General features: G+C 34.3%; 1 protein-coding gene across 14 annotated transcripts in view; it reads left to right on the top strand.

Moving 5' to 3' along the window:
* CCDC122 (coiled-coil domain containing 122) overlaps positions 1–16,932 on the top strand; it is a 34,078-nt gene extending 17,146 nt beyond the window's left edge. For all 14 annotated transcript variants that reach the window (XM_033436753.2, XM_033436762.2, XM_033436747.2 and 11 more), the window contains 3 exons: positions 698–1,096; positions 1,854–1,970; positions 15,992–16,932. In XM_033436753.2, coding sequence (XP_033292644.1) covers positions 698–1,096; positions 1,854–1,970; positions 15,992–16,141 — 666 coding nt within the window. In that variant the 3' untranslated portion in view covers positions 16,142–16,932. The remainder of the gene's footprint in view (positions 1–697; positions 1,097–1,853; positions 1,971–15,991) is intronic.
* The last annotated feature ends 10,562 nt before the right edge of the window (positions 16,933–27,494 follow it).

Below are 27,494 nucleotides of genomic sequence, written 5' to 3'. Positions count from 1 at the left end.
ATAAGATTACCCAAGGAGTATATACAGAATGAGAGGAGGAAATTATGATGGCTGCATCCTGAGGAAAACCTGTATTTGAAGGAACCATCGAGATTGAAAAGCAATGCTCAGAGATATCTGAGGTGAAGAAGAGAAGAGTGCTGGGAGGTTTTAGAAAGGAGGTGCTGGTTAGAAATGCCAAATGCCTCAGAGAGGCAAAGCTAAATATACCTTTACAAGTGAAGACAGTGAGGTTTGAATAGGGTAATTAAGTCTGCTATGTATGATCACCCCAACTAGTAAATAGTAGTAAGGACACTAGAACCTAGATCTTTTGTGTTTTCAATTCAGGGTTTTATCATTTTTATCATATAGTTTTTCTTTAGTTTGTACTTCTGATTGCCCACAAATATATTAGTAAAATGATTGTAAAGTATCTTTTACATATAAAATGTTAAGACAAAGGATAAAATGTTAATTTTAGAATTAGATGAACATTAAAAAATAAGAAATATATAACCCTGGGCTCCCTCTGATTATAAAATAATTGTGTTGCTTTATTACATGTCTCCGGTTATGCATCAATTTTTCTGTATCTGATAAATATATATTTTTTATGTTAAGTGATTTTTCTACACACACTGTGGATCAAAACAATGACTTTTCTTTCATGCTGAATATCATGAACTAATAATAATAATGTTGAAATATCTTACAGAATGAACTTCATGAGCTTAAAACACAAATAGCATCTGTCTCTGCAGAAACTAAAGAAACGGAAAGGCAAATTTATCAGCAAGATGCTGCCATACAGACTACCAAACTTCAGTGTGGAAACCTGGAAAATCAAATCAAATCCTTACATACAGAAAATGTGAAGCTTAAATTTGACATAGAGGCAGCACAAGAAGATTTTGAGGAACAAATGATAAGATATAATGAATACTATGCAAAAATAAAAGCACATAAAGATAGTTTGAGAGAGGTAGAGAGCAAATGGTCATTCATGACTGAACTCAATGAGAAACGAGACCTTGTTAAAAAACTAAAGACAATGAAAGAGGAACTTACGCAGGATCTCCAAAATCCAGAAGGAAACCTGATGAAACAAGTACAGGTTTGAAATATCACTTATTAAAATGTTTTCTATTATTCCTTTTATTGCAAGTACACTTACTAAGTGATAAACTTATCATTAACTTAATAAAATACCCATGGGTGCTCTAACTCGATTCACAAATTTGAAAACTTGTATAAGTGCATGAGTTATGTAACAACTATGCCATATGTGCAAATGCATGAAGGAAACATCCCCAAATCCCTTATGGATTAATAAAAATATATAGTCAAACAAAATCACAGTGAACAATTAATCCATTTGTTACAGAAGGTGTGACTCACAAAGATGTTGAAACTCTAGCTTCCAGGCTAATGGATACAGACCAATTACAATCAATTTAGTGTGCTTAATGCTATTATACAAACAATATGAATTAATAATTGTACCCTAAGCATCTTTTTCTTAATAGTCTTTGAAGATGTTGGGAGATAAAAACTTAAAATAGCTATTATTTCTTGCTAAAGAATTTAAAAATATCCTTTATATTGTAGCTGGGCAATTGCCCCTGTGACTACCACTTTCCTTTGTGTCTTATTTTCATTTGGTTTTTACTTCTATATTTTCAAATCTAAGGTTTGCTTGTTTGAACAACCATTCTTTGTTCCTCGTACCTATAGAAGTAATATTCTAATCCTATTTATCAAAATTAAATGTGATGGCTAGTTTTCTTAAATTATAGAAACACTGAAAATCTTGGATTTATATTGACCATTCATTGTTTGATGTGTATATTTTAAATTCTATAAACATACAGGAAGACATTATAAACCTAAAGGATAAAATTATAACTGTAAAAGAATCCATCATTGAAAAAACTTGTTTTCTTGAGGAAGAAAAAAAGACACATGAAAAATTAAGAAAAGAAATAGAGGTAAGTCTTAATTATCTGGATTTCAATGTTTTATGGGATCATTTTTTAAACTTTTACTATAGTCATAATTTCCATAGTTTACTCTCAATTCCCAAAATAGAGAACAAAAAAGAACTACAAAAAGCAGTTGATAAGTCTAAACCATTAATAGATAAGTATAGAGACTCCCTCATTCAAAAATATTCAAATATATTAATACATTCAAGGAAAGCAAGTACTCACTCTTATTTAAATCTGGCCTAGAATTCTTCCAGGTCGTATTCCACCAATTTTGTACCCAGTTAATGGCTAGAAAGCAGAGGCTAATACTGTATGTGGCCTTTTCAGATTGGCTTCTTTCACCTAACAATATGCATTTAAAATCCTTCCATGTGGGGGCTTCCCTGGTGGTGCAGTGGTTGAGAGTCTGCCTGCCAATGCAGGGGACACGGGTTCGTGCCCCGGTCCGGGAAGATCCCACATGCTGCGGAGCAGCTGGGCCTGTGAGCCATGGCCGCTGAGCCTGCGCGTCCAGAGCCCGTGCTCCGCAACGGGAGAGGCCACAGCAGTGAGAGGCCTGCATACCGCAAAAAAAAAAAAAAAAAAAAAAAAAATCCTTCCATGTGTTTTCATGTCTTGATAGTGAGCTGAGTGATAATTCCATTCTCTAGATGTACCACTGTCTATCCATTCACCTGCTAGAGGACATCTTTCTTGTTTCCAGGTTTAGGTCATTATGAATAAAGTTGCTATAAACATAAAAAAAAAGAAAGTAGAAGCTATCCAGTCAAAAATATGACCACTCCCTAGACAGAAATTAAAGACTCTTCAAAGTAAAGTAAAGACAATGGAAGTATTGGTATTCTAAACTCCTCTGACTTCCTATTTGTAATTTTCAACTGTCCAATTAAAAACAACAAACTGATATGTAAAATTAAAAGTGAAACTAAATTTGAGGTGCCACTGGCAGACCTCTATAGTCATTATTGTTTAGATGAGGGCAGAACAAAAATGGAAAAGTGTACGTTGTTAAGGGCAAAAAAATAATTTTCACCCTTAAAAATTACTTTGGAAAATAAAAAGATGTATATTTTCAACTTGTTTGTGTCTAATTTGACACAATAAAAAAACCTGAGGAATTTGAAGACAAAAACCCTCACCTTTACAAAACATTCTCTTCAAGAAACACCGTGATTTTATCTTATATTTTACTAGCAATCTAAATAAATGGGTATTTTTTTTACCCTTCTAGATATCAAGATTTATTATAAAACTATAATAGTAAGACAGTATATAAGTGGCATAGAAATAGAAAAAATGATTAATTAAACAGAAAAAAAGAATCCAGAAATAATCCATCATAAATGGTACAAACAAAAATAAGTTAGCCATATGAAAAAATAAAGACAATTTTGAAATAAAATTAGACTCCTACCTCTTAACACATGCATGCACATGCTTCCACGAGGATTGAAGACAATATAGGAGACAAACTTAACCATTTGTGTTACAGAAGTATTTATTTTAAAAGACACACAGACATATATGCAAACTACATGATTAAATGTTACTTTTGACTATATCATAAATTTCTAGATATTGAGATGCAGCATAACAATAAAGAAGACAAGACTCATTTTGAGAGAGGGTATTTGTAACATACATAACTGACTAAGAGATAAGAAAATTTCAAACAAGCCATAGAACATTGGTAAAATGGTATGAAAAGTCTTACCTTTCAAAACATGAATATCAAAAAAAAACCCCAATGGAAATGATGAACAACCTCGCTAACAATAAGGGGTTGATAATTCAAACCACAATAAGGCCCCATATTTAGCCTGTCAGTTATCAATATTACAATTTGTAAGATGTGGACCACCTGAATTCTAGAATACTATTGGTATGAGTATAAATTGGTAAAAGCATTTTGGAGAGAAATTTGAGATTCTTAGTAATTTTTATTAAGGTATAATTGTCATAAGAGTAGGTACACTATAAGAGTTTAGCTTGATTAATTTTGGCAATTTATACATACACCTGGGTTACCATGACCTAGATCAAGATATAAAACTTTTGCATCATGCCCAGAAAGTTCTCTTGTCCCTTTTCCTCAGGCTACCACTATGCTGATTTTGAAAACAGCTTTATTGAGATATAATTCACATACCATACAATTCACCCATTTTAACTGCATAATTCAATGGGTTTTAGTATGAATACAGATAATTTGTAACCATTACCATAGTCAATTTTAGAAATTTTCATCACCTCAAAAGAAACCCCATACCCTTTAGCTATGCCCTCTCCATGTGTCTATTGTATTTACCCATATTTTTACTCCACCATATTCTTTCTTCCTTCCTGATATTCTAAGATTTCCTCTTTTATCATTTCCTTTCTCTTTAGAAAATTTCTAAATTCATTCTTTTAGGAGAAGTCGGCTGGTGGCAGTCTCTGGGTTTTTTCTTTTTTTTCGTCTGAGAATGTCTTCATTTCCCTTTCATCTCTGAAAGATATTTTGGTGGATATAGAATTCTGGGTTGACAGTTCTTTTCAGTTGAAAAATGCTGTGCCACTTCTTTCTCGTCTCTATGATTTCTAACAGATAATCCACTGTCATTTGAATTGTTTTTCTCTCTACAGATAAGGTATTTGTTTCTTGCTGCTTTCAAGCTTTCCTGTCTTTAGTTTTCAGAAGTTTTACTGTTATATGTTTTGGAACTAATTTCTTTGGATTTATACTATCTGGAAAATTGTCAGCTTCTTGATTCTGTAGGCTTATGTCTTTTGCCAAGTTTGAGAAGTTTTCAGCTCTGATTTATTTGAATACTTTTGCAGTTCTGCCCTCTTTTCTCCTAACCTTCCAGGACTCTGATGACACAAATCATAGGTCTTTTTGTGATATAGCCCTACAGGTCCCTGAGGCTCTCTTCATTTCTTTTTTTCAGTCTTTTGTCTCTCAGTTTTTCAGATTGAGTAATCCTTAGAGTTCTATCTTCCATTCACTGATTCTTTCCTTTATCCCCTCCATTCTGCTATTGAACCATCCCATGAAATTTTTTATTTCAGTTACTGTGTTTTTTCCATTTGGTTCTTTGTATCCTTTTTTCCTTTGCTGAGACTTTTTATAATATTCATTTGTTTCAGGCAATTCATAATTACTCATTGAAGCATTTTTATGATGATCGGCTTTAAAATGCTTGTCAGATGATGCTAACTTCTGCATTTTCTTCGTGTTGGCACATGTTGATTGTCATTTCTTACTCACTTTGAGGTCTTCCTGGTTCTTGCTTTGAGGAGAGATTTTCTATTGAGATCTGGACATGTTGGGTAACTATGTTTTAAGACTCTGGGTCATTGTTGCTTCCAGGTAGTACTGGAAGTTCAGAGTCTCCATGGACACTCATGGAAGGAAGAAGGGCTTCTTGTTACTGCTAGTCAAAAGTGGGAGTTCTGGCTGCCCACTAGGCTTCTGTTGATAAGCCCGTGGCTGGGAAAGGGCAGGAGCACCTCTTTACTGCTCCCGTGTAGATGTGGCCTTGCTACTACTGAGGGGTGGTAAAAGCCCTGACCCTCCACTAGGCCTCCTCTGACATTCTCCCAGTGAGGAGGGGGAGGAATGCCTTGTTACCACTAGATGGGAGTAGAAGTCCAGCCTTCCCAGATGGGCTCCACTCACACCAGAGGATGTGGTTTGTTACTTTCCGGAGGGAATGAAAAGTCCTGGCTCCCCAGTCAGCTTTCTCTGACACCGCCCCAGCAGGAGGACCAGGGCACCTTGTAATAGCCCAGCAAAGGTGAAAGTGTAGGCTTTGCTAGTGTGGGTGGTGGTGGGGCCATAGTTTTTTCTGTGGTGTTTGACTTGAGTAGTTACTACCTAAAAGTTTTCAGTCTTGCATAGTCTGCCTTTTTCCTGGTCCTTTGGCTAGATAACAGGCTTTTCTTGGAGTTTTTTGTTTTGTTTTGTTTTGTTTTTGTCTGCACCTATTGGCATTTCCAGCTTGCTGTCTTCCCCATATCCAGTCTGGGATATATGAGGCAAAATGAAAACCCAGGGAACTCATTACCAACTTGTTCCTAGGATCCTAAGGTCTCCAGCCAGTCTGCCTTCTCTCCACCTTTCAGAAGCTTCTTATGCTAATATTACATACAGTGTCCAGGGATTTTAGTTGTACTTAGCATGAGGAATAGGTATATGAAATGCATCTACTTTATTTTGACAGAAGCAGAAGTGTACATAGGTATTTTTAGTGGTAAAGGGTGATGTAAATGTCTACTAATGATAGATTTAGATGGAATGTCATTGAGCTTGAGACCAGTTTTTAATGTTTTCATCAGTATATTTCTTATCGTGAAATTTAATAAACTCTTTTAAGCTTTCATAATAGGGTTACTAAAGATACTTTTAGGCTTTTTAATTTTAGTTTTATTAACTCTAATGCATTAAAAAGTAGTCCTCAATTCTATCACAACGTTATGGTTGAAAAAATGAAAATCTAAGAAATTAGAGATTATCTGTAATAAACTATAACACTGAAGGACAAATACCACAGCCACAGCATTGTCTTGAGAGCACTGCATTTTTTTCCCAACAACTTCATTTATTGCTTGATGAGAATTTATCATTGACACAAGTAACTTCTTTCTCAAAACAACTAGTTTTTTAAGAGTATAAATTTAAGTACCAGAAGATTTTTATTACTTATTTCTTTTTTGAGTCTTTTTTTTTTCTATTCCTTCTGGATGTTTTTAGCCATGGTCTTGGTACAGTTCATGGTCATCTTTTGCCTGGATTATAGCATTCTTTTGTTCTAATGTTTAATTCTTTCAATATTTTGTGCTTTGCATGTTTAATCTTGATATTAATGTTGCTTTTTACATTTTTTGATTAAGAAAAACTGAAAATGGTTTTTGAATTTTACGTGGTTTTTTTTTAGTCAAATGAATGTTTTTGGTAATTTTAGGCCATGTCTGAATGAAAGAAGTATTTCCAAATAATTATCCCAAAATGCCTTTTTTCCCTGTCTATTGTCTGTCCTTATATATATTTTAGAAGAAAGGAACTAAAGAGAGGAAAATAAAGATAATTTATGAGTCACTGATGAAGAAAAGTGGGGAAGCAAAATACAAAGCAAACAAACACAAAGCATTAAGCAGGAATCATTTTTAAAAACATGTCATTTGCCAAATCCAAGAGTTTTCAGGGAAGGGAAACTAGAGCAGTTAAGAAGTTTTTAGCAAATGATGAGTGCTGCAAGTAACATTTTGTGATAAACAGGTATTGTGTAAAGCATTTTAAGACGGTTACCCTTGCCTAAATTTTGTTCAATTTGAGCTCCAAATTTAAGGGACAGGGAAAAATTCAGAGTGCTTTTGGAGCTACTAGGGATCAGGAACAAAATATGTTTCACTTGTTACAATGCAACATGCAGGTTACACAATTAACTAATCTATTCATTTACTGAGGTCAGCCACAGAAATGATTACACAACTAGAAAGCCGGTCCTACATGAAAAACCCAAAGAAGCAAAGGTAAAAAGGTAAACTAAAGGCAGGGTAAGAATGATTCAGATAGCTAGATGACATGGTAACAAAATATTCTGTCTTACAAAAGGTACAAGAAGAAATGTTCAGTATTATTAAATCTATTGCTGTTTATTGAGTGCCTGGTATTTTTCAAGCACTTTGTGTAGGCTATCCCATTTAAATTCTCACAGTAGCATATTTTACAGAATTTCAGAAAATTTAAATAACTTGTACAAGTTTATATAGCTAGTGATAAGGAACAGAATAGAATATGAGTCCATGTCTTTTGGACTGTACTCCCAATCTTTTTAAAAAATGGTTTTCACTTCTGTGGAAATATATTCTCCTTGGAAAAGATTAAAATTTTAGAGGGAAGGCTAAAGTTCCTTTGACCACTGCCTCCCATTACATTGCTCTCTTATCACACTCACCTATTCCTAATGGCAACCGCTGTTTGGTGTGTGCACTTGGGTAAGCATGAGTATGTATGTATATATGTATATATACACATGTGCATGTACACACACACATGAACACACATCTATGCATAGGGGAAGATTACATAAAGTACCATACATATAATTTTGCAACTACTTTACTTACTCAATAACCTATATCATAGTTTTTTTTCATATTAGTACCTATGGGCCTACATTATTCTTTTGAACTGCTGCAAAATATCTCACAGTATGACTATACCTTAAATTATATAAACATGCCACAACTGATAGACATTAAGTTATTTCCAGCGTTTCACTATTAAAAGTAGTGTTGTAGTGAACATAGTACACACACCCTTTGTATCAAGAAGTAGAATTACTGGGTTGTAAGATAAGTTCCATGATCTTACTAATATTTAATATGTTCTCTTAATAATTATCACCACAAATAATAATAATAACTTACGTTTGAAGTCATTTTATACTGTTTTAGGTATTCCTACCCCTCATCATGAGGTTGATTGAGTAAATATTAAATTTGGCCTTATTTGGAGCCCCAAACTTCTGTATTATCTCCCTTCAAATCCTTGGCTTTAACTTGAACTGCAGTTGCATTGGGGGCGGGGGTAAAATTTCAAGGATCATGGTGGGGAAAAACAGCTACAATGCTGAAGAACTGACCTGAGATTTTAGCATCTGCCCACTGCTACTACTGCCACACTTTAGGAGTAAAGACCATACTCAGAACTAAGAACTAACACAAAACTAGACTAAAGACAAGGCCTAGATCTAAGAACAAAACTGAAATGGACACTCTCTAGCAAAAGTATAAAATAAAGTCTCACAAGTTCAAGGTGATCCATCAGTAACTTAACTGACTGTTAGAACAAAATTCAAAACTTTTCAGAATAAAATAACATAATCCAGAGTTTATAATATATGTACACTGTTCAGTTAATTAAAAGCATTCTTACACATGTAAACAAATAGAGAAGTATTACCAATAATTAAGAGAATAATTAATCAAGAAAAACAGTTGAATAATTAATCAAGTCACAGTTGACTCAGCAGTTGTTCGGCAGGGATGGAAAATTATGATTAAATACGTTAAATATTCTACAGCAGCGGTCCCCAACCTTTTTGGCACCAGGGGCCAGTTTCGTGGCAGACAGTTTTTCCACGGACAGGGATGGGGGGAGTAGAGCAATGGTTCAGGTGGTAACGCGAGTGATGAGGAGAGATGGGGAGCTGCAGATGAAGCTTTGCTCACTCGCCTACTGCTCACCTCCTGCTGTGCGGCCTGGTTCCTAACAGGCCGCAGACCAGTACTGGTCCACAGCCCCGGGGTTGGGGACTCCTGTTCTACATGAAAGATGGATACACAGTAATGGGTAAAGAGAAAGAATATTAATCATATAAAAGAACCAAATGGAAATCTTAGAACTGAAGAAAAAGTTGAAAAAAATTATTGGGTGTAATTGATAGCAGGTTAGACACAACAGGAGCAAGATCTTTCTTAAACTTGAAGACAGATCAGTAGAAGTCATCAAAGCAAGCATACAGAGAAAAAGAAAAAAAACTGAAGAAAATGCATAGAGCCTCAGTGACTTGTGAGACCATATTAAGCAATGTGACATATGGGTAATTAGAGTTTCAGGAGGTGAGGAGAGAGAGAGAAAAGGGAACAGAAATATTAAGAAATACTGGCCAACAATTCTCCAAACTTGACTAAAAGAATAACTCATAGATTCAAGAAATTTACCAAACCCAAAGCAGGAGAAATACAGAGAAAACTGTATCTAAGGAAATTATAGTCAAGCTACTGAAAACCAAATACAAAGAAAAAAATCTTAAAAGCAGCCAGAAAACAAGACACATTAAATATACAAGAACAGTGATAGTTATTGATTTTTTTAATAGACTTTATTGTTTTAGAGCAGTTTTAGGTTCACAGCAAAATTGAGCAGAAGGTACAGAGGTGTTCCCTCATACTCTCTGCCCCCTGGCAGCCTCCCAAGCTATCAACAGCTCCCACCAGGGTGGTACATTTGTTACAACTGATAAACCTATGTTGACACATCATTATCACCCAGAGTTCGTAGTTTACATTAGGGTTTACTCTTGGTGGTGTACCTTCTATGAATTTTGACAGATGTATAATGACATGTATCCACCATTATAATATCATACAGAAGAGTTTCAGGGGAGTGGTGGTGGTGGGATGAATTGGGAGATTGGGATTGACATATATACACTAATATGTATAAAATAGGTAACTAATTAAAAAAAAAGAAGAGTTTCACTGTCCAAAAAATCCTCTGTGCTCTATGTATTCATCCCTCCCTCCCCCAACCTCTGTCAGCCACAGATCTTTTTACTGTCTCCATGGTTTTACCTTTTCCAGAATATCGTATAGTTAGAATCATACAGTTTGTGGCCTTTTCAGATTGGCTTCTTCCACTTAGTAATATGCATTTAAGTTTCCTTGTAACATTTCATGGCTTGATAGCTCATTTTTTGTTTTATTTATTTATCTTTTTAGTGCTAAATAATATTCTGTTGTCTGGATATACAACAGTTTATTCTTTCACCTACTGAGGGACATCTTGATTGCTTCCAAGTTTTGGCAATTACAAATAAAGCTGCTATAAACATCTGTATTTTTGTGTGGATATCAGTTTTCAGCTCCTTTGGGTAAATGCCAAAGGGTGTGATTGCTGGATCATGTGGTAGAGTATGTTTAGTTTTGTAAGAAACCACCAAGCTGTCTTCCGAAGTGGCTGGACCATTTTGCATTCCCACCAGCAATGAATGAGAGAGTTCCTCTTGCTCCACATCTTCACCAGCATTTGGTGTCATCAGTGTTGCAGATTTTGGTCATTCTAATAGGTGTGTAGTGGTATCTCATTGTTTTAATTCTCATTTCCCTGATGACATTTCATATGGAGCATGTTTTCATATGCTTATTTGCCATTTGTATATCTTCTCTGGTGTGGTGTCTGTTCAGGTTTCTGGCCTATTTTTTAATCTGGTTATTTGTTTTCTTATTGTTACATTTTAAGAGTTTGTTGTATATTTTGAATAACAATTCTTTATCAGATGTGTCTTTTGCAAATATTTTCTCCCAGTCTGTGGCTTGTCTTATTTTCTTGACAGTGTCTTTTACAGAGCAGAAAGTTTAATTTTTATGAGGTCCATCTTATCAATCATTTCTTTCATGGATTGTGCCTTCAGTGTTGTATGTAAAAAGACATCACCAAACCCAGGGTCATCTAGGCTTTCTCCTGTGTTATCTTCTAGGAGTTCTATAGTTTTGCATTCTGTATTTAGGTCTGTGATCCACTCTGAGTGTAGACAGAAAAGAAATAAATAAAAAAGGCAAAATAGACTAATGGAACACAAATATTGAAATGGTAGACTTAAACCCAAACATATCAGTGGTTACATCAAATGTAAATGGACTAAACATTCCAATTAAAAGGTAAAAATGATCTGATTGGATTGAAAAAACAATTTGCGAACATAACTTTTTCACAAGAGATGCACTTTGAGTATAAAGACACAGACAGGTTGAAAGATAGAAAAAGATAAGCTATGAAGACATCAGTCTTAAGAAAGCTGGTCATGGCTGTATTAATATCAAGTAGATTTTAAGATATGGACTACCATCAAAGTTGAAGAGGGCCAGTCAATTCACCAGAAACAAATAATAATACTAAATGTATATTTACCTAATCATAAAGCTTCAAAATACATAAGCAAAAACTGACAAAATTAAAAAGAAAAAGATACAAATCTACAATCATATTGGAGAGCTTAACAACTTTTTTGAGTAGTTGATAGAACAATACACAAAATCAGTAAGCAAGCATATAGAAAATTTGAACAACTTATCTACCAACTAAACCTAATTACTATATATAAAATACTCCACCTAATAACTGTTGATTATATTTTATTTTCAAATGCACATGGAACATTCACCAAGATAGACAGTACACTGGATGATAAATTTCAAAGAATTTGATATTCTTTGATAACAGCAGAATTTAATTAAAAATCAGTAACAATAAGAAAGCTAGAAAATACATAAACATTTTGAAATTGAGTATCACAATTATAAATAATCCATGAGTCAAAGAAGAAATCACAAAAAAAGAAGAAATCATGAGAATTATTACAAAATATTTGAAATTGAATGATAATGAAAACACAGCACATAAAAAACCATAGGGTATAGCTAGAGCAGTATTTAGAGGAAAATTTACAGCTTTAAGTGTGCATATTAGAAGAGAAAAAAGGTTTAATAGCAATTATCTAAGCTTCCATCTTAAGAGACTAGAAAATAAGAATAAATTCAGCCCATAGCAAATAGGAAGAAATGACATAATAAATAGTAGAAATCAGTGAAATAGAAAATGGAAAATCAGAGAAAATCAGCAAAGCCAAAAGTTGAAAAGACTAATAAAATTGATAAACCATAACAATACTGATCAAAAAATGAGGAGCGTGGGGACACTACTTTAGGTCCTATAGACTTAAAAGGATGATAAAGGCCTATTATAAAGAACAATAAATTTAACAACTTAGATGAAATGGACAAATTCCTTGAAAAGCACACATACGATCAGTAATACAGGAAGAAATTACTTTTATGTTTAGACCTGTGATCCTTTTAAAATTAGGCTATATAAATGGTGTAAAGTAGGAATCAATGAAATTGAACTCATAATTAAAACCCTCCCCACAAGGAAAGCTTCAGACTGACATGGCTTCACTGGTAAATTCTATCACACATTTAAGGAAGAAATAATACCCAGCCTATACAAATTTTTTCAGAAAATGGAGGGTGGAACTCTTCCCAGCTTATTTTAGGAGGCCAGCATAACCCTGACACAAAGAATGAACAGGAACATTACCAGAAAAGTAATTACAGACCAATGTTCCTCATGAACGTAGATGCAAAATATTTTCAAATTGACATCCGCTGGTATGTATAAAAAGGTTAGTAACTCATGACCAGGCAAAGTTTATCTCAGGAATGCAGAGTTGGTTTAACTTTCAAAACACAAACAATGTAAAGAAGTGAAGGAGCTAGTCATGTAGATCTGAGGAATAGCTTTCCAGGCAAAGGAAAAAATAAGTGGAAAAGTCTTAAGATGAGAACGTACTTGGACTCAGATTCTAGAAGTGAAGTATGTCTAGAGTGAAGGGAATGAAGAGGCCACTCTTTTTGCCACTGTGTTTTCTGAGCACCACGCCTGCTTCATCATTATTCTTATTTCTGCCTTGAGTGTAACAATAACTAAATAAGAATAGTAACCCCTCCATTTCTTAGAGGCAAAAAAAGCTGTATTCTCTCCAGAACCACTACATCCTTAGCTGTGTAATGGTATTCAAGTTTGAATATTGACACATACCAAAGGCAGAATTATACCAATAGAGGCTGAACAATTGGCTGGCCTTCAAGAAGGCTCACAATGTGACCTTCATCTTTACGAAGTCACTTCTTGGCCAAAACCTCCTTTTAGCCTTGTGGGCTTAGAAAATTAACCTTTAAATATCCCAGGGTTGCGTAGACATGGAGAAGTGCTAGTAGAGTTCACAAGAACCTGATGTATAAAACTCAAATGCCAGTTTATTAGTTTACAATAATAAACAAAACTCTCAAGGAAATCAGAAAACCTATCAGTCATCAGTGCTTCTTCTCCCTGTAAGGAAACTACACTGGAAGCCAAATTATCATAAAGCTGGTTACTGAGCATGGAAATCAAGTCAGTCATTTGAGTTGGAGTGTTCTTAACCTCTGGCTCTGGACACTCAAGGAGCCAATCTCCATAACAGCGTTATTCTTATCAGACAGTCACTGGATGGGAACTACCAACACATGCCTCCTTCACTTGCCTATTTTTGTGCTACGTTCTTCACATAATCCCTTCTGATGATATATTCTTTCTTTATATTAATACCTCCTGTGATATCTAGCTGAGGCTGGTGATCTAGAGTCCCACTAAGGGGACTTTGCATGTCTCTACTCTGATCCATGGTGTATTAGTTTCACAGCTTCACTGCTGAAGAATAATTTTAGATGCAGGCTAATATGATTTATGGAGTAACCAAAATTTTGTTCTAGTTTTTTGATTTCTATTAGTATATTCTATGAACATGTATATAAGCATATTCAGTGACTATATTCTCCTTATGAATGTATGCTATTGGATATATCAGTGGATGTATTTATTACATATTAATATATGCAGTGATATGTATTACATATATACATATAAGTTGATATATATCCCTTTGAATATACTTGATATATTAAAAATCTTCTTTTGAATATAGTTTCATTATCTAATATGATGTTTCTGTTTACCAATTTAATTTATAATTCTTTTAAAGTCATTTTCTGTTTTGCCAATATATCAGGAGGCCTAGTTCACCAATTTGAATGAACTATCTGACTTTGAAGAATTAACAAAACTGAAAACTTAAAAGGATGTTTAAAGTTTATAGCAATTTATGTGAAGTGTTACTTGACAAGTTTTCACTTTGTTTTTATACCAGTATTTTGGAATGCTTACAGTGTTTCTGTCCTAGTTCCCCTGATGCTCTGCAGAACTGTGTTTCCATATAATTGGTTTCTTTTGTATTCCTGTATGTTTTATTTTATGCATTTAAAAAACATTCTAAGAAGAAGTCCATAGTCCTCACATACTATCAAAATGAGCCATGGCATAATAAAGGTGAAGAAGCTCCAAGTTAAGGGAGAAGCTGGGAAAGAGAGAGGGGAAGCTGTACTGAGGGTCCCAGTAAAAAGGAAAGCTGAGTTACAGAGAGAAGGGGAGACAGGTCGGGGACAGAGTCTTAAGGCCCCAGAAACCCAGAGTCTTGTCTCCCTACAGCCATCTTAAGCTATAAACTTATTTTGGCAAATTGGTTATTTTGACAAATTTGGTGAATTGGTGTTTTGACAAATTGATTCTTCTTTGTATTGACCTAGAATCACCTTCCTGACTGACTAGAGCTCTCTCTTAAATAGACATGAGAATGAAGAAGTAACTTTCCCAGCCCCACTAATCAGTTCATTTTAAAGTGGGTGTTTTACTACAATACCACTGTCACACTCACTGGAAGTACCACTTCACACCCACTAAGATGGCTATGATTATGATCAAAAAGACAGGTAATATCAAATACTTTCATTGTGTGAAGAATTGGAACCCTCCCACATGCTGGTGAGAATGTAAACTCGTGCAGCCAGAGTAGAAAACGGCATGGCAGTTCAGCAAAAAATTAAAAATAGAATTACTATATGATCCAGCAATTCTACTTCTGGGTATATACCTAAAAGAATTGAAAGCAGAGTCTCAAAGATATATTTATATCCATATTCATAGCAGTGTTGGTCACAATAGCCAAAACTAGGAACAACCCAAGTGTCCATCAATGGATGAATGGATAAACAAACTGTGGTGTATACACACAATGAAATATTATTCAGCCTTAACCCATGCACTTTCCACTGGGCCTCACTGCCCTCCGCTGTAGCCTTGTCTGTCTCAGCATAAATACTGATCTACTTAATGGCAGGGAAATGGCCTACATGATCTCCTGGATCTTTTAGATCAATGGGTCTATGTTTCAGTGAACCACTAGATACAGGAAATGAAACCATTACTCTTAACCAGAACCTGCTTTGATAAGTAGAAGGCCCTCCATCACAGATGCTTCCCTTGTGTTCAAATCCCAAACACCATCACTTGCTAGCTGTGAAACCTTGAGTGCATTACTTAAACTCTTTGATCTTCAGTTTATACAAAAGTGGGGATAATAATATTTACATCATAAGGTGTTATGAGAATTTAATTACATGTAAAAAGCTCTCATCACAGTATCTAGCATGTAATGTGTTGAATACTTATAATTACTGTTTATTTTTATTATCATTATTATTTACAGTGAGTAATTTTTAATCAAGTGCTTTCCTCTTTAGAGTAGTCAAAATATCCTTTATGGCTGTTTACTATTTTCCTTCTCAAGGCCCATTGACATGTGCTCTTCTTTTAATAGGTACAACATAAGAGATATGGTGCAATTCTTAAGCGTTTGCACTGTCAGGTGAACAAGCTTCAGTCAGATAGAAGACAATGGCAATGGAACATTCAACAGCTGCAAAAAACTGCAGCTGAACTGAGAAAATGCATTGGAACGGAAGATTAACATGGCCAAGGGTAATGTAGTATAGGGTAATGCTGAGCACAGACTATGCCACAAAAATTATGGGATAGAAAGGTGAGAATATCCTTTGGGTCTTAACAAATGACATCCACTATCAGAGGGCTCTCTTAATGACAGATATGTTTTCTTTTCTTTGAATCAGTCATCTGTTTGCTGAAATGCCTTCCAACCCGATAATTGATAGCAATAGAGAGACAATAGGAAGACTCACAGAAGAATAGTGAAAGACTCTGTATGAATATTTTGAGTGTATAAGATATATTGTACTCATGAATGCCTGTTTATAAACATGTTGCCTTCACTAGCACATGAAGCAAAAATTTAGAAGAAAAGAAGCATTTGAATTTACAGTGGTTTAAATTGTTAAGATATTTTAAATGGTTGTCTGTTTCAAACTACCTGCTTTTTACCCCTGGCTTCAAAGCAGTCCATAAATGTTGACATTTATAATAAGGTTGTTATGTGTTCAAGGCTTCAGATATTTACTTAGATTTTCTCTTTTATCCAGAAGGTAACAATCATTTTTCTTTGCTGTTGGATAACATATTTTTAGAGTGTTACAATGTATACAATTTTTTGTTCACTTTTCTGTCTGTATGTTCTTTCTTACTATTCTATAGCTAAATTGAATTTATAACATCATGTAAGGCAAACATACCAGCTCTTAATGTTAACCAATGTAGACTAACATTTTTTTTCTCATTGAAAGTCATATACTATGTCCACAGCAACAAACTTGTGCCTTTTAGAATAAAAGCGCTCCTTCTTGTGGCTCCATTGCGTTAAATTTTTAGAAGCAGAAACAAAACATTAATTATTGAAGATATGGTTTTTAAATATTCACTTTTAGGATTTAATGAGTTCAAAGCAATAACATCAAAAAGGTATCTTAGGTCCATTTTCTCCTCACCTTTCTATGTGCATAAGATTCAGTAAGAGTATAGCTGACATAAAACCTGATAATCTTGTTTGCTTAATATTAGTAGTCCTATTAGGAATTTGCATGGCTTATTATGGCTAACACTTCAAGTGGCTTATGCTGTAACACAATCAGCGTTGGCCCATGACTCAGAACTAGGTTATTTTCTTCCTTTCTTCTATTTTTTAGGATTAGGATTAGGGTTAGAGTTAGTAGATCACAGACATAAATGCAAAATGCAAAATTATAAAACTGCTAGAAGATAACATAGGAGAAAGCCTAGCTAACCATCAGTATGGTGATGTCTTTTTTAGATACAACACTGAAGGCACAACCCATGAAGGAAATAATTGATAAGCTAGACTTCATTAAAATTAAAAATGCCTGCTCTGTAATAGACAGTGTGAAGAGAATGATAAGACAAGCTATAGACTGAAAGAAAATATTTGCAAAAGGCAAACCTGATAAAGAACTGTTATTCAAAATATAAAATAAACTCTTAAAACTCAACAATAAGAAAACAAATAACCAGATTAAAAAATGGGCCAAAGGCCTAATAGACACCTCACCAAAGAAGATACACAGATGGCAAATAAGCATATGAAAATATGCTCCACATGATATGTCATCAAGGAAATGAGAATTAAAACAATGAGATACCACTACACACCTGTTAGAATGGCCAAAATCTGTAACACTGACAACACCAAATGCTGATGAGAATGTGGAGCAACAGAAACCCCAAACAGAAATGCAAAATGGTACAACCATTGTGGAAGAAGTTCGTCTCAGTCTAAGTTTAGAGGGAAATTTGACAAAACCTTCATTTGTGGGACCTGATGATGGTGGTCTCACTGGTGATACCAAGAACCTGAGTTCCTTGTATTAAGTGCACTTCATGTATTTCTAATAAGAAGACTTTCCAGAAAGTGACATTTGTTATGTTCTGGCTTTTAAAAGGTGAAATATAAATAAATTTCATAATTTATCCAAGAAAACAGAAATGCAAAATGGTACAACCATTTTAGAAGATAGTTTGGTAGTTTCTTACAAAACTAAACATACCCTTAACATATGGTCCTGCAGTCACACTCCTTGGTATTTATCCAAAGGAGTAGAAAACTGATGTCCACACAAAAACACAGATGATTATAGCAGCTTTTTTCATAATTGTCAAAACTTGGAAGCAACCAAGATGACCTTTGGTAGGTGAATGGATAAATAAACTGTGGTATATCCAGACAATGGAATATTATTTAGTGCTTAAAAAAGAAATGTTTTTAAGCTATGAAAAGATACGAGGAAACTTCAATGTATATTACTAAGTGAGAGAAGCCAATCTGAAAAAGTTACATAAGTCTAACTATATGACATTCTGGAAAAAGAAAAACTATGGAAGCAGTAAAAATATCAGTGGTTGCCAGGGCTGCTGAGGGTGGGGGGTTGGAGGAGAGATGAATAGGTGGAGCACAGGGGATTTTTTTAGGGCAGTGAAAATATTTTGTATGATGCTGTAATGATGGATATGTGTCATTATACATTTGTCCAAATGCATAGAATGTACAGTACCAAGGGTGAATCCTAAGGTAAACTGTGGACTTTGGGTGATTATGATGTGTCAGTGTAGGTTCATCCTTGGTTTAAAAAGATGTACCATTATGGTGAGTAACGTTAATGAATGGGAAGGCTGTGCATGTGTGGGACCAGGGAGTATATGGGAAACCTCTGTGACTTTCTCTCAATTTTGTTATAAACCTACAACTGCTTTAAAAATTTGTTATTTTTTAAACATCTTTATTGGAGTATAATTGCTTTACAACGTCGTGTTAGTTTCTGCTGTATAACAAAACGAACCAGCTATACGTATACATATATCCCCATATCCCCTCCCTCTTGCGTCTCCCTCCCGCCCTCCCTATCCCACCCCTCTACGTGGTCACAAAGCACCTGATCTCCCTGTGCTATGTGGCTGCTTCCCTCCGGCTATCTATTTTACATTTGGTAGTGTATATATGTCAATGCTACTCTCTCACTTCGTCCCAGCTTACCCTTCCCCCTCCCCATGTCCTCAAGTCCATTCTCTACAACTGCGTCTTTATTCCTGTCCTGCCCCTAGGTTCATCAGAACCTTTTTTTTTTTTTTCTTTTAGACTCCGTATATATGTGTTAGCATATGGTATTTGTTTTTCTCTTTGACTTACTTCACTCTTTATGACATCAGTACATGAAAGTCAGTATTAGTAAAACATTTGGGCTAAGGAAAGTGAAATTCTGCTTATAAAAATTGCTTTGGAACCTTGTAAAGTTCACATAGGTGATTACAATTAATACTCGAAGTTCCTGTATCATCTTGCATTGAACATGGAATCCCTTGTTCATCCATACAAATCATTAAGGCCTATATCAACACTGTGGAAATTTAGGACTATTTTTTGGTGGGGAGAGTCAGTAGACTAAAGAACTTACGGTTTTTCAACTAAAAACTATTTGATTTACTAGTTGCTCATATTTTCAATATTTTATTTTTCATTAGCTAAGCTAATGATTAGTAAAGCTAATGATCAGTAGCTAAAAGTTGTGTGCCTGTCATAAATAACCTATGCTATATTTGTTTACTTGAATTTATAATGTATTTCTAAGGGAAGGGTTTGGTTTTTGTTCTTTTACTTTCCTGATAAATTTGGCAGTATAAGTAATGGGTCTTCTATATCACATTAGCTACCATATAGCACTTTCTCCTGAATGTTACTGAACTATGAGCAAAACCAGGAAAAATAAATTGAAACAGATACCAATAACAGAATAGATTTATTCAATACATATCTAAGAATGGGATGCTCCAAATTGCTTTTTCTCTTCTGTAATGTTCTATCTCAATGATGGCTATGAGGTCTACATTTTTAGAAAAATTAAAATAGCATATGATTTAGTAATGACAGAGTTGCTTTTTACGTAACCCAGTGAAGACAGACATGAAATAATGAAACTTCAATCTTTTAATTAATGAGATGATGTATTCCAAAAGCAAAACCAGAGTTCACATGATAAATAGTTTTAAAAGGCTTCTTACTCAAAAAGCTCTTTGGCATAACAATCATGTCAGAATTAGAATAAAACCCTTAAATTACAGATATTTGCCAGTGTTGCTCAGCCACATAGCACAAGGTAATTTAGAGGCAATGATAACACACTGCCAGTCTAGGATAGACCTTCAAATTTCTTTTTTGTCCAAAACGTTTAAGTCAAGACATATCGTCCACCTTATTTATTATGTATTACTTATTACTCCCCATGACATTATTTTACATAGAATAGAAATTTGTTATCCCCGTGCTTGTATTGGAGAAGCTTCCTCAAGGTGCTTTCAAGACTATTTCTCCTTGATTCCACAGTGCTTCTTTATGTATGTGATATGGGAAAAATATAACAATCATGCAAAAATGAGTTGTTTTGTCTTCAATGACTAGTGTTAAGTAATTCATGCCCAGTTAGCCAGCCAGATGTCAGCACATATACTTGGCTGAAAATATTACACAGTTTTCTCCTCATCCAACTTTCCCACAGAGACTGTGTACAGCCATTGTCAAGTGTCTGTCATTCCTTAGAGGGAGACCGTTTTGAGGACACCTCCGTCCCTCGGATGTAATATTGACTTGGCTGGGAAGTTAGATAATGTTGATATTATTTTAATTTGTGGTTCATACAAATTTGTATAAAGCACTCAATTCTCAGAAGAGTCCATTCTTTTTCTAATCTTTCACTAATTTAGATTATTCATCTTCTAAGCCTTTCAATCTCAATTAATCTGTCAATGTAATTTACTCAGGCACAGTTTCCTAATAATTAGTCTAATTCTCTCATTTTTCTTCCATTTCTTTCCAGCAAAAAATACCACTTCCTCTTCAGAGCTTTCCTTTTCTCAGTCTCTGCAGAGCCCCAGTTGTATCATCTTCAGACTCCAATTCGCATTTTTGGTGTAACTCCAAAGTTTAATTCACTTGCCTAAATTTAGATCCCGAACATTGAAAACAATCTCTTCATTTATAACTGCCTTATGCAAGAGACTCCATCTTTATTTTGAACTGCATCCCAGAGATAAACTTTCTCAGAAACACTGACACAGTCAGTGCTCTGCCCAGACCCTCTCAGATCTCTTTTTTATCCTTTTTGAGCACCCCTCTCCCAGGTGAGCTATGCTTTTACCTCCACTAGCTCTCACCAACACTGTCTGTGGGAATCCTGCTACCCTCAAAAGGACTGTACCTGCTATTACAGCCTTGCTTGGCTTTTTTTTTCTTTCCAGTCTTGCTTCCCTCACCAATTTCTCCTGGGAGGACTTCACTAATAAATCACTTGCTCGGAGTCTGCTTCTGGGAATCCCAAACCAACTCACCTTGCAAAAATAATTACACATTGAAATCTCTATTTTCAAGATATGACTTACTCTACTCCGGTTCCTCATTCCAGATCAATTCTGCTTCCAGCAGCAGCAGCAACAGGAAAAAAAAAAAAAAAAAGCAAGAAACTTAGCACCTTTGAAATCTAATTACTATCTCATTTAGTGTAATTATATTTTTATTTGCTTTAAGTTAAAAACGCAAGCCAAAAGACACAAACTTAATTCCATTTATTTAGTACAGCAGTACAAGTACACTATGAGCCTTCAAGTATAATAAATCAGTCACTATTTTGTATTAAACTTTTTTCATATTACTATTCTTAGGAACTACCATGTTGCTACATACTATAAATTTATTAAATAAATCTTGATTTTGAATTTAACAATTTTTTAATTTAAAATTTTTTCAACTGTGCTGAGGTCCTGTGATTTTTAGACAGGCTTATGAAAAGACTCACGCAACCAGACAAAAAGGGTGATATTTAAGGAAAACATTTTGGTTGCTCTCATTCCAACTAAATGACAAAGACAGGGACAGGAAAAAATCATGTGTGCACATCCCCAGATCCTATGGCCTCGTATAACCATCCTGGTTCTTTCAAACCATCCTTTCCCATCTTTTCCATTTTTTTAAATTAGCAATTCTCCCTTTTAATCATTCACTATTCCACCTACAACTCAAAACCCTAGAATAACAGTCTGTTGCAGATCAAGAGTAATTAACTCAGAATATTACAAAGAAATGTGGATCTAGAAGACAGAACATTGTAAAAAATCAAAATCATAGCATCTGTCATCATGGTTTCAGAAAATTTACAGTCACTTTAAAAGTATTGCTAAGGGTATTTCATAATATCTTTGTGATTTTTTACATTAACAGCATCAAAAATATATAATTGGTAACAGTTATAAAAAAATTATTAGTGTTGTGAAAATGGTTTTAACCTAGGCTAAAGTTATTAAGACTTCTTGCTCTTGGCCTCCAAACACTTGTAAACATTAGTGTTGCTAGTCCTCAAAACTTTAAACTGATATATAAATAAGTTAAAATTCTGCAAAATGTCCTACACTTATGGAAGTAGGGCCCAGCAATAGGAACAAAATTTGAATATCCACTTTCATTTTGTAACAGTCTAAAAAAGAAGCTGACTGGTATGCGTTAAAGCCCAACACAGTGAGCTGATGATGGCAAAGAAATAAATTTCACGCTCTACCTTCTTTGTTAGGTAATTGCAAAAATAAATATGTCATGGTTCTTTCCATTCAGGAGATTAATTTAGTTGGCAAGAGAGACATGTATATAATAGGTTCAAATACAACATAAAACATCCTGTAATAGAAGCATAAACCAAACCCTGTGGAAACACAAAATAAGGTGCAGTTAATTCCAGACGAGGGTGGAAGAGTTTAAAAGAAGAGGTGACATTTGAGGTGGGCTGCAAAGCAATTATTTTCTCGTGATTGTTTTCACTCATCAGACTCTGAAAGCTTCTATTTTATTCCCTTTTGTATTGCCATCAGCAAGCAGATACCTGGCATACATAATAGGTGCTCTGGTGTATGTTGAATGAATTAGTGAATAAGATAACCATTGCTCTTCTTGTCAATATTTACCAACATCCCTGTCGTCAGTCTCTCCTACCTCTAATCTTATTATTAATACTATTTCTTGAGTTATCTTCTTTGAGTAAAAACTGAGCATGAAATGCCTCTTCTGGGAAACAAAGAAAAAAGAAAAACTTTCCAAAGACACAAAATCCATTTCAGGACTAAACAGTAAACACTGCCTTTTTTTCCATTTTTTTTTCTGTTCGATTTAACAATAAACCCTTTCCACCAGCCAAAACAAAATTCTAGGTCTTCTGTAGGCATGTATTTTCACAAATTTGCTTCAAGTTCTCTCTCCTACATTCAGGAATCAACAATAACACAGCCTCAGAACCAAGTTCAACAGTTACAGCTACTATAAAGCTGAACTACATTTAAAATGCCTCAGTTTCAAAAAAAAAAAAAAAAAAAGGCTCAGTTTCTCTGCAATGCTGCAGCTTAGAAGTACTAAGAAATATATACCATGATTTCTGAATCAAAATAAATATTGGCTTACAATTTAGAGAACTTATGTAGAGTTCCTTGTTTAAAATAGGTTAAAATAACTTTAAGCTTTTATATATTGGGCTTAATTATGGATAGTCTGGCATGGGATCATTTGATTGACATAGGATGATACCAAATAACAGACAATTCATTTATTATTTAAAAAAGAACATGAAAATTACTTCCAAAATTTACCTTTATGATTTTAAACCAAAATATGTGGATATTTATAAAGACCAAAACTTTTCTTTAAATGCTTTTTTAGAAAATGAAATGAAACTTTTATGTAACTCTAATGAAAGTAAACATGTTTAACAAGCCACAAGCAATATGCTCTTGTGTTCTTCAATTATAAACAGTTTGAACCATGCTTTTAAAAGAGTTTTATATATTGAAAAATTATGTAAAATGTTCCATCTTTTAAAGAAGAAAGCTGTGAAAGCTTCATGAAAATACAACTAAACAGGGAGGACTGTATGGAAATAGAAAGAAAATCTTTATTAAAAATGGAAACTATAACATTTCTCTGAATAGAATATTGTAATAGTCTATTGAATATTGTATATTCATAAATGTAATGCCTATTCAGGATAATTTGGGGCAATTTCACTTTGTTTTTATTGTTTCTATGTGGCTTTTGCATAATTGTGGAGTTTAACTATAATTCTAATATAATTTTTCCCAAAGACACACTTTATATCTTTCCTTATTACATCTGTAGCAAAATCATTTTCAGGAAACCAACTTCCTATGTCTATTATTATATTATTCTTTACACCACTAAAAATGCCTGCCTTTTAATCATTTTCAAATATTCTTTACTTTATTCCCCTAGAAGGGCAATATTCCATTAGCTGATGGCACAGGGATTTTAAGTGCTTTTCAGAGTTTTGGCATCAGAAGTATCCTTAACCGTGTTTATTAGGCCTTGGAGAGTGTTAATTTTCAGGTAGAAAGGGAGTTTTGAGCTTTCGTTAGGATGTTTCCCAAATGCTTTAATTTCAGATATAGTTTAGTATAATTATGGCTGCTTTAACCAGGGCCATTTGAGAAAAAGCACTGAGTAGCTGATAAATAAATGACCATTGTAACATAGTTTACCATCCCATATACCAAAGGGAAAACGTGTATTCTGTGATATTAACTATTGTAATTGCTAATGCATCAAAATTTAGGCAAATAAGTTCAAAGAATACCAAGTTCTTGAAATTGTAAGCATTCTTTGAATCTGAATAAAAATTGCAGCACTATTTAATATGGTGGGCCCTGGAGTGGAGTGAATAAAAAAATGAAAAGCCATCTATTTTACGTTTGGTAGTGTATATATGTCCATGCCACTCTCTCACTTTGTCACAGCTTACCCTTCCCCCTCCCCATATCCTCAAGTCCATTCTCTGGTAGGTCTAGTGGGAAGCAGCCAAATAGCACAGGGAGATCAGCTCTGTGCTGTGTGACCACCTAGAGGGGTGGGATAGGGGGGGTGGGAGGGAGGGAGACGCAAGAGGGAAGAGATATGGGAACATACGTATATGTATAACTGATTCACTTTGTTATAAAGCAGAAACTAACACACCATTGTAAAGCAATTATACTCCGATAAAGATGTTAAAAAAAAAAAAGAAAAGCCAAATATACCTTATTAAAAATAATTAGAAAAAAGAGTTTATTAATATGCATATTACTGAGAGTATAAATTTGTTGAATGAATTAAGAGGAAAAGTAGGTTGTGAAACATTTTAATTATATATATTTTTAAAGTGACTATGAACTCTGTTTCAAAGCGCCGGAAATACATAGCCCATGTCCAGCCCAAGAACTGTTTTCTCTGAGCTAAATATTCCCAGTTTATAACAACTCACATGACTTTAGTTCATATCCCTCCACCATCCTAGTCACATCCCTCTGGATGTGTTCTGCCTTGGTATTGTCCTATGAAAGATGCAGAACAGAAAACAACACTTAAGGTATTAGTCTGATCAACCACCTGTAGAAGAGTCTTATTTCATTCCATACTTGGGACTCAGTTTTCTGTTAATGCAACCTAAGTTTACAAAGGCTTTTATGGTAGCCATATCATGTTGATCACTCATGTTAAACTCACTCCCCAAACCTGAGAGATTATGTTAGCATACTAGCAATGTACAAGCATTCCAATTTCTCAACATCTTCACCAACACTTATTTTATTTTATAATAACCATCCTTATGGATATAAAGTGATACCTCACTTTGATTTTGAGCCCATGTTTCCTTAGTGATGTAGAGAATCATTTCATCTGCTTATTGGCCATTTGTATATCTTCTTTGGAGAAATGTCTACTCAAGTCCTTTGTCCATTTTTAAATTCGGTTGTTTTTATTTTTGTTGTTGTTGAGCTGTAGAAGTTCTTGATATAGTTATTAATCCTTTATCAAATATTTTATTTACAAATATTTTCCCCACTCCATGGATTTCCTCTTCACTCTGTTGATTGCGTCCTTTGATGTGCAGAAAATTTTAATTTTGATGAAATCCAGTTTATTTATTTTTTCTTTTTGACTGGGCTTTTGGTATCATATCCAAAAAATTCCTGCCAAGTCCAATGTCATGAAAATTTTCCTCTATGTTTTTTTCTAAGAGTTTTATTGTTTGGGTTCTTACATTTAGGTCTTTAATCCATTTTGTGTTAATTTTGTGTATGACAAAAGGTAAGAGTCCAACTTCATTCCTTTCCATGTGGACATCCAGTTTTCTAGCACTATTTGTTGAAAAGACTGTCCTCTCCCCATTGGATGGTCTTGGCACCCGTGTCAAAAATCATTTGACCATATATGGGGTGGTTTATTTTGGGGCTCTGTATTCTATTTCATTGGTCAATACACCTATCTTGATGCCAGAATAATCTTTTGTTTGTGATACAAGTAGCATATATTTATTCTAGTTTGTCATTTGTCTTTTTACTTTGTTTATAGTACTTCTTTTGCCATGCAAAGTTGTTTTATTTTTATGTAGTTAAATTTATCAATGTTTTTCTTTATTGCGTCTGTATTTTGTGTCACAGGAAAGTTTTCCCTGTACCTAACTCGTAAAGGAACATGCCCACGTTTTCTTCTAGTACATGAATAACACTATAAGGTTTTCAGAGAAAAAGAGAGAGCAGACCCCTTTTTAGCAAATACATGATAATAAACTAAATTGAGAAACGACTACACAAAGACCACTAGCCAAGTTAGAATGTAATCCTTTGTGTAATAGTAATGATGACAATCATGATGATGATGATGACAATGCTGACTATCTAATGACTTCATTTTCTGTACAATACACCATAGGAGGTCTTTGCATACAGTAAGTGTAGGGAAAGAAGAAAAACACAGTTAAGAGCTTTAACTTTAGAGTTATATAAACTTGAGTTCTAATACCTGTTTCACTAGATTCATTCCAAACTATCACTCATTGGTGGTGTGATTTGGGGCAAGTTTCTTACATTCATTAAGTCTCCATTTTAAAATCTGTAGAATGGGAATAATCATATGATTTACTTCATGGAGTTGTAGATTAAATAAGATAATGCAGATAAAGTCCTTAGTGATTAGAATTAAATATTCCATACATATTAACTACTATTAATACAATTAGTATTAATTAGTTCACAGAATTCTCAATTTATCATTGAAATTACTGAAGCAGTTGAAACTTAAAGTCGTATAACTAGTATGTGTCAGAATTTGGACTCAAACCTAACCTCTGATCTCCTATTCCTCTAGTACATCAGTAGGAAGTCATTTTAACATGAATGTTGATTTTACAAAAGCCTAGAGTAGAGGGACCTGGTTGTTAAGAGAACTCTCTTCTGATTGGAAACAATGGTAATCGTATAAGAAACAATGTACAAAACTGTAGTGTATGACCCCATGATCTTTGCCTCTTTTTCCACAGTCAAAT

This window comes from Orcinus orca, chromosome 18 (genome assembly GCF_937001465.1).
Source record: "Orcinus orca chromosome 18, mOrcOrc1.1, whole genome shotgun sequence".
In the NCBI taxonomy this organism is placed as follows: Eukaryota; Metazoa; Chordata; class Mammalia; order Artiodactyla; family Delphinidae; genus Orcinus; species Orcinus orca.
This window is presented reverse-complemented; position numbering and strand designations above follow the sequence as displayed.